An 8730-nucleotide genomic window follows, 5' to 3' on the forward strand; every position below is an offset into this window, starting at 1 on the left:
GGGTTAAACGAACACAACAAAGGATTCATTCTATTATGGACAATATAACGAAATAACAGATGCTCTTACACATAAATGATTTGTAGAAATAATTTACAGATTCAGGAAGAATTCCTTAGTAAAATTCAATTAAATAAATCGTCAAAGGATTGAGGCCCAGCAACCCTTTCGCCCCGTGAGGGTATGGGCAGTGATACTGAAACAATAGTTAAAATGCCGTTATGTGGGAAAGCAAGGAAGACAACAATATCAATAAACACTCACTCACTCGCACGTTTCCACTGCCATTCCCATTCGCGTGAAGGGGGTAAAAGGGTGGATGCGGTGATGCAAAGGGATGTAGCTGACAGCGGAAACGGAAATCACAACAAAGTGCTGACATGTGCCCGCGGTGCCGTGCAGGACAGAGGGGAGAACAAAGCTGAGGCCTTGGGCCTGTGCGGTTACACATGTGTCGCTCTCTTGTATCTCTCTGCGCATGGTTGTATGTGTATCTGTGTATCTGTGGGTGTGCTCCGTTGTGTGTGGGTGTCAAGTTCCTTTGCGCGCAAATTGAGTGTAAGCGGTTTAGTTGGCATCGTCTCTCCCGCCACCCTTGCGACACTCTGTGTAGCGGAAGTTACAACTTCGTTGCGACTCTGCCTGGGAATGTGTTCGCTGTGGCGTTGGTAAAGCCGTCTCAGCATTCATCTTGCAGTTAAGTTAAGAGCCAGAACCCGAGACTACGACTACGACTTTGGCCCCAATTCACAGCCAGAGATATATGAAGACTCCTTCAGTCCATATCCTGTTGGCTGTTCAGCCGATAAACAAGTTTTGCATTCGTCTATAATTCATGGCGATTCACTTGATTTGCCAAAAAACCAGAAGAGAGCTAGGTTATTATTTATTGTCAATCGCTTGCCTTCCTCATTTTCCGCTGGCGTTCTGTATGTGTACCACAGCGATAAGGAAGGGAAACGGAGAAGAACGCGCATCATTTGCATACGTTTTGCCCGGAAATAAAATCGCAAACCGAACCAAACGCGTGCCAGACATAAAGAAGCCCAGCAGCCCAGCCCAGCCCAGCCAAGCACAGAGTGTGGGTGGTGCGATTTTCCCCCTTGCTTTTCCGCACAGCATACTTACGGGCGAGTGCAGGCCAACACAACGCCACACAACAAGAAAACAAAGATAAAGATGCTTTCACATTTGTGTCTCTGGCTCTCTGGTCTTTTATTTGGCTGTTATTTTATGCTGAGCCCTCATGGTGTATCATGTGCTGCAATTGCTGTGTGCTATATGGAAATCCCCTACCCCCACGTTTGCTCCTGGTTTTGCTCCTTTCCTTGCAGCTGGTGTTTTGCGAAAATGGAAAATAATAATAAAAATAATAAATAATAAGAAACATGCCCGGACTGGCTGCCATTTTATTGCCGCTCAATTGATATGGAATGAGGCCTTTTGATTTTATTGCCCTGCCGGAAACATATGATGTCGCACGAGTAGTACTCACCCATATGCATATTCCGTGGAGATGTCTCTGGATTATCATTTTGCCTAACAGCTCGACTGTGAGTACTAGTACCTGCCTGGTACATATGGTGGTCGCTTTGTAATTGCAAAATTTGAATTCACTTTGATGGAAAGAAGACCAACTTTGCAGTGCTTATCGTTTACGATCTTAGACGGAGAGAGTAAAGCTTAATGAAACCCGATAGCTACCATTGTAAGTGCATGGGGCTGATTGATAAATCGTAGACCTTAAAGGTAGCCCCATCTCATTGACATGTGCTAGCCACAAATTGAAACTGTTTAGCTGAAGCTTCCCTCATTGATTAGTAGGTCTCCAGTAAAGCACTATGAATACCTTCCATACAGTCTACAACCTTTCTCTTTGGCTTTGTTTAAAAAGAAAGAGTCTTTTAGTCAGTCTTTTCTTAATTCTTGCTGCTCTGCAGATTCACGTTCACATTCAATCACACATTCGTCAGTATCCAATTTAGTAGAGCAGCTCCCATTGGGCTTTGATATGTGTACTGGGGCCACCTTTTAGTGGATGCGCATGGCTAACTGTGGACTCCGGACTCGACTCGAATTGGTGTCAGTGGACACAGTCCTCAAAACACATTGAGAGAAGCCCGAGAGCCCAAGACTGAGACCGAGTGGAAGGCTCGGGTGAAGAAGCCAAGACGAGAGTCTAGAGATGGAAATATGTCTACATAGATGAGAATAAGCATGGGGATGTGGATGGGGATGGCAATGAGAATGGAGAAGTGGATCATCTTCCTGGAGATGAGTATGAGTAATTCGAGCCGAGCATTCACAACGTGCCACATTTAGATTAGTTCAGTTCGTTTACGATCTTGTTTGGGTGTTGGGTTCTTACTACGTGTGATGCGCGCCGTCCACGAGTCCACAAATAAAACCAATCAAAAATACATTATTGTGAAAAGTGATTCAAGCGTAAATTAATCTCTAAATTTTTTGCCGAAAATGGTTTCTGAGAAAATGTCGGAAAAGCAGATACTAAAACCAAACATGTAAAGAAGCGCACAAGATTCCTCCCCATTTAAATATTTATCAAGAACGGCAAACCACAATCAAGATAAAGTTCAAGGATAAGCTGCGCATAAATATCTAACATGCGAAACCGTGGCGGTACATGAGCCACCAAATAACACGCAACACACCCAAACAAGAGGCACACAGAGGCAATATATTAAAATAATAGAACTCATGTTGAGATTGAGTCTCTAAGTCTCCGCTTCATTGGTGGGACGGATGGGCAGAGAATGGAGAATGAAAAAATAATGAACAAAATAAAATAAAGCGGATCGCTTCCGAGAGCTGAATGTACTTCGTATACATAAGCTACACAAAATAGTCATTGCGATAGTGATAACAAGACATCAGCATTGATAGCCAGTTTTAAGCCGAAGCTCAAAAAACAATGATGAGGCGAATGTAGTATCTATCTACAGGGCTCCAAATGTTTACCCAGCCTCTTCGGGGTCCTTATCTGTGGCGGAGCGCATTGACGTGTTCATCAATGCGCTCCTACGGAGCCGAGATGGGGTGGTATACGCAAGCAGCCGCCCGTTTCGTCTGCTCCACCCGCTATCACTTTTCCGCCTTGTCCGTCTCGTCCGAGCTTATCTTAGACTTTGGCAGTCCATTCTATATCTACTTTTAATATGAAACTCGCAAACAAATTGTAAATTTTTCAGGTATCAACCGAAGCAGCAGCAGCAGCAGCAGGAGCAGTAGCAATGAAAGGAGGACGCTGGATGCGCTCATGTCTCGAAAATTATCCAAGATTAGAGCCCATGGAGCATTGGGATAGCTCGGTTTGAGATAATATTTTATTCGACAACAGTATAAGACGTACGTATAGCGGCGGCATCTACCGAGATCTGGCGATAGACAGCTACGGGACAAGAGATAGCCGGAACGTCAGAGAGAGAGAGAGAGATCAGGACTGACACGGACAACCGCACGGAACTCGTCCGCCTGTAGATCCAGTTAAGATCAGCGCTGCCCCAGCAGATCATGTCACTTCGTTCGCGTACTGCCACGCATTAGGTTGTTCTTCGTACCCGGTTCTCAATTTTTGTAATTGCCAGTGAAAGATCTGGCGAAAATTAAGAACAAAATTGTGGACAATTACACAACTACAGTCCCCAGTCCCCAGTCCCCACGTGTGCATGAGTGTGTGCGTTCAGTATCCAAAGCGGAAGTGGCCCACGTGCCAAAGCAAGATCGAAATCGAGATCGAGACCCCAGTGAAGACGCAGTCGAGGGCTTCAGACAGTTAATTAAGATGGTGCAGGGCGAGAATCCGCACAGTGTGGAAGCCGGAGGAGGAGGAGGAGGAGCATGAATTGGAGAGCAACTCAACAGATTCACCACGTGAGCGGGCGAACGATGAGGCTGATGGGGAGGCCAGGCTACTGGACAACGGCACCAAGCACGCAAAATCCAAAGTGCCTGCTGGCGAGGACGAAGAGGCCAAGACGACGCCCAAACCGGCCAAATCTAAGAAAAAGAAAAACAGAAATCAGAGCACGACCGCCTCATGACCGAGGAGATCAACCGACTGCTGAACGAGTCGCCGCTGGAGAAGAGTGACGTGCGGCTTCTGGATATTCAAGGGGCCAGTTCTATCAGCGGTGGGTGAATTCCTGCACATTCCCTGGAGTATTCCAGCTCATTCTCTTCCCCAATCCCCAGATTTGCCAACCAGACGGCGTATGTGCTCCTCTACGGCATCGTGGGCTGCGTCTTCTCGATGACGTATGCCTACTTCAATGGCACCATCACAACGATCGAGAAGCGCTTCAAGATCCCCTCGAAGAACACCGGCATCATTTCGGTGGGCAATGACATCAACCAGACCCTGGTCTCCGCCGTCCTCGCCTACTATGCGGGCAAGGGACATCGGCCCCGCTGGATAGGATTCGGTAAGTGCAGCATGCAAAATCGCTTCTTTTAGATTGAGTTCCAGCTAATCGCCCACTCCTCCAGGTCTCCCTGACTATTGTCTTGTTCTGCGTGCTGACCACCCACACCACACTTCCCTGTACGGCCCCGGCGAGGACGCCCTGGCCCTTACCTCTCGGAGTTCAGGGGGCATGCCCGATGAGAACGCCACCATGGAGCCATCGAGGAGCAGCGCTCGAAGACACTCTGCCGCCCTGAATGGGGGCGGACCAGAGCGCGAGATTGGCGAGGGCAACTTTGCGCCCTAACTGCTCCTGTTTGTGGCGCAGTTCATATCGAAGAATCGGCGGATCCCTGTACTATACCCTCGGTAATTGTCTTACATGGACGACAACACGAAGAAGTCCAAGACTCCGGCACTGTTGAGTGAGGTACAGCAAACAGCAAACCAGTTCAAACCGAGCCGACGCCAGGCCATAAAAGGCCCCAGGCCAGCCTAGTGGTTAATCTCTCACATCTCTCAGTATCTCTCACCTGCCTTGATCTATTGTGTGCTCTCAGATAAGTGGGGGAAAATACAACGCGTGGGTGGGGGTGCCATTTTTCTTGGCAGCTCTCATGGATGGCCATGAGATCTGCTGATTAGTTGTTCGCACTATCAAATGTCAGGATCAACAGTCTATCAAAATGGCTACATACAATGTAGATCTGGATTCTAGAAGAATCTCAAAGAAGATGATTCGTGTTGCCTTGTCAGAGTTATCGACTAGCATTAATAGCTACTTGTCTTATCTTGTAATCCCCCAAGGTCTCTCGTATTTCCTGCGCATGCTGGGTCCCGCCATCGGATATGCCCTGGCCTCCTTTTGCCTGAGGCTGTACATCGCCCCACAGTTGCATCCGGTGATCAATAACAAAGGATCCTCGCTGGCTGGGAGCCTGGTGGCTGGGCTGGCTGGTAATGGGCGGTTTGCTGTCCTTTTCGGGGTCTTTCTTTCGATGTTCCCGAAGGAGCTGCCGCGGGCGTTGGCCCGTCGCAAGGTGGAGGAGAGTCGGAGGCGCGAAGGAGCGGCTATCGCTGAAGAATAAGGGAGAGCACGGAGAAGGAGCCGCTGACTGCCGAACTGGACCAGATGTCCCCCGTCGAGCCGAAAGCCTCGTTCCAGGATATGCTGAAGACCTTCAGGCGCCTGACCACCAACAAGACGTACATGTGCAACACGCTGTCGAGCATTTTCTACCTGGTGGGCTACACTCCTACTGGATCTTCACACCCAAGTACATCGAGGTGCAGTACAGGCAATCGGCAGCCACATCCTCCATGGTCACTGGCACCGTGGCCCTCGCATTCTCTGCCGTTGGGGTGCTGCTATCTGGGTTCATCATATCCCCGCTATAAGCCGAGGGCCCGCTACATGGCTGCCTGGAACGTGATCTGTGGCTTCCTCACGATGGCGGGCATCCTGGCCTACGCCTTCATCGGATGCCCCGGCAACGAGAGCTCGGTGATTGTCAACATCCACGACAGTTCGCTGGGCAGCAACACGACCACATGCAACTCGGCCTGCTCCTGCGACTACGTTCGGTACTCGCCCGTGTGCGGGGAGAACAACATGACGTACATCTCCGCCTGCCACGCGGGCTGCAAGGGTCAACAAATCAACTCGGATGGCAGAAAGGTAAGCGCAGGATACCAACCTTAACCAGCCGTAAATAATCAAAATCTCTCAATCGTTGCAGATCTTTTACGATTGCTCCTGCATTCCTGGCGATGAATGGGGCAACTCCACAGCTCAGTTCAAAGGATTACCAGCCTTGACCTCAGTCTTGAGAATGCCACACTGGACACCACGAGTCTCTCGCACTTGGAGGTAGCTACTTCTTGTTAGATCTCTATAACCGCTCTTAAATAATTACCTCTTCCATTCAGAGTCTGGCAAGCGGACAGGCAATGCCCGGATCCTGTCCCGTCAACTGCTGGACGCAGTTCGTGTCGTTCTGGCGGTGATGTGCTGCCTGAAGTTCATTGGAGCCAGCGGTAGAGCATCCAATTTCCTCGTGTCCGTGCGCTGTGTGCCCGAGAAGGATAAGACGGCTGCCATGGGCTTTGGCATGACCATGTGCTCCATGCTGGCCTTCATTCCCAGTCCCATCTTCTTTGGCTGGGTCTTCGATCGGGTGTGCCTGGTCTGGGGCAAAACCTGCACGAACAAAGGCAACTGCTGGCTCTACGATCCGCTGTCCATGAGGTGAGGAAACTCCTCCCCCACTCGAGGAATTAAATGGGTTAAAATGGCTAACACTTATCGCTCTTTACAGGTATACACTGAACTTTACCGCTGCTGTATTCATTGCCATTGGTTCTGTGTTCGATCTGGGTGTTTGGTATTATGCCAAGGATCTGAAAATCTTCGACGAGGAGGTCAAGGAGGTCGAAATGCAGATTGTCCAGCACGAGGAGGAGGCCAACAATGAGAAGAATACAGAGATCTAGATTTTAGTTTGCATTACTCTTAAGAAAAAGCTGTGTGAGTGAATATTTTTGGTGTCTATATCAATGTGTGATTTCTCCAAAGAGCCCTGTATAATAATGTTAATAAAGTGTATTCTAACTGTGAGATCAGGAGGGTTCTATGTACATATGTATATGAGGGTATCAAAGATTTCTCGATAATACAATTCAATTAATTTTAATTTTCAAAATAAATGGATTGACTTTAAACATGGTGTTTATTATATTCTCAACCGGTCAGTGGTAGTGGCTCCACATTTTAAAATTTGTTTTGCTTATAGAAAAAAAAAGATCCCAGAGCTTCCCATGATTCTATATATTTTTATATGTTCTTTGAAATTTCTCTAGTACAAAAATCATAAATCATCTTTCAAAATAGCTAAAAAATATGATAACAATTAAATATAAGGTTAGTAAGTTCTTGGAACAATATGTTCTTGAAAAAACCAATAATTATTGAGCATTTTATGATTGCTTTCTCTAGCACTTAAATTTTAGATGATTTTTGTATTAAAATATATTTATTCGCTCAGAGACATTTAAATTAGCATAGCCAAAGGCCCGATTGTACGCAGGATAGCATTCCAGGGGATCGAAACAACATCATGCTCTTATATTCCCTGACAGCGGAAGCGTTTGGAGTAGGCTCAATATTTGTGCAGCGACTGTTCGTTAGCAGACGGCGCTTACTTGAGGAAGGTCCGGTCCGGTGTACAATATTCGAATCCAAATGGGCGTACGATTAGCAGAACGATAAGGTTAAGAGCCCTAAGTTTTGACTGATGCAACAACGAAAACAAAGACTGAAATAAAGAAAATATAAACATAAAGACAGGCCAGTACACAGAATATAAAAGCTTACCAAAGTGTAAAATTGTTTGCAAAGTGTCATGATACGGTCAAAATTGATAGAAGCCAAACAAGATTAATCCTGGCGTTCTATATCGCTACCACCACTCCACACACACAACAATTTACAGTCTTTGCATAGAAAGAGAGCTGGCAACTGCTTATCTTCGAACATAGTACGAGTACTAACAGTATGTACATATGCATGCTTGAAAAGAATTACAGCTCGGAGTTCACAAGCGTGCGAGTATATAGCATTGTAAAATTTGGACAAACAAAAACGGTACTGTATTGCCACTTCAGCTGTCTACCATAAATCCCTATCTGGGAGCTTTTTAATCACCATGGCACTCTCTGTCTGAGTTTTGGTTCAGTATGAAAGATTAGTTCGACGGGAGCGATCAGAATGGCTAGCGAAGAGACAGAAAACTCAGAGTTCCTGAAGGACAAAAAAGTGCCTGAGCAGCAGGAAGATACTTCGGATACTACATGTGGTTTCTGGAGGTTCAAAGGTTCCACCCTGCAAAGGTATCCGTACTCATCTCTGCTCTTGTTCTGCCTTACCTACGAGTAATTCTCTGAAACAGATTTGCTAGTGATAACATGTACATGGTTATCTATGGGATTGCTGGCTGCTTTCTGTCCATAGCCTTCTCGTACTCTAACGGAACCCTCACCACTTTGGAAAAGCGTTACAAAATACCCACAAAGATCACCGGAGTCATTTCGGTGGGAAATGATATAAGCACAGTTTTCTCATCGGCCTTCCTAGCTTACTACGCCGGTCGGGGACATCGACCGCGATGGATAGCCTTTGGTAAGAGATTCGCAATCCTTTTTCAAGTTACATTTTCATCAACAAAATATTTCCGATATTCTGAAATGTAGGTCTTGTTATTTTGGCGGTATTCTGCCTGCTCATGCCTCCCGCAGTTAATCTATGGACC

The 8730-nt window shown here is 46.8% G+C and overlaps 1 protein-coding gene and 1 pseudogene across 1 annotated transcript; both read left to right on the top strand.

The window, feature by feature from the left end:
- The first annotated feature begins 3797 nt into the window (after positions 1 to 3797).
- On the top strand, positions 3798 to 7040 carry LOC117903008 (annotated as a pseudogene).
- A 1322-nt stretch (positions 7041 to 8362) lies between these two features.
- LOC117903009 (solute carrier organic anion transporter family member 74D-like) lies at positions 8363 to 8715 on the top strand (the record flags this gene model as incomplete). The annotated part of the gene is made up of 2 exons (XM_034814753.1): positions 8363 to 8600; positions 8672 to 8715. Coding segments are annotated over exons 1-2 (258 nt in total), but the record flags the coding sequence as incomplete, so codon positions are not given.
- Positions 8716 to 8730: the final 15 nt, after the last annotated feature.

The sequence above is a fragment of the Drosophila subobscura genome, unplaced genomic scaffold (assembly GCF_008121235.1).
Source record: "Drosophila subobscura isolate 14011-0131.10 unplaced genomic scaffold, UCBerk_Dsub_1.0 Contig_15, whole genome shotgun sequence".
Classification (NCBI taxonomy): Eukaryota; Metazoa; Arthropoda; class Insecta; order Diptera; family Drosophilidae; genus Drosophila; species Drosophila subobscura.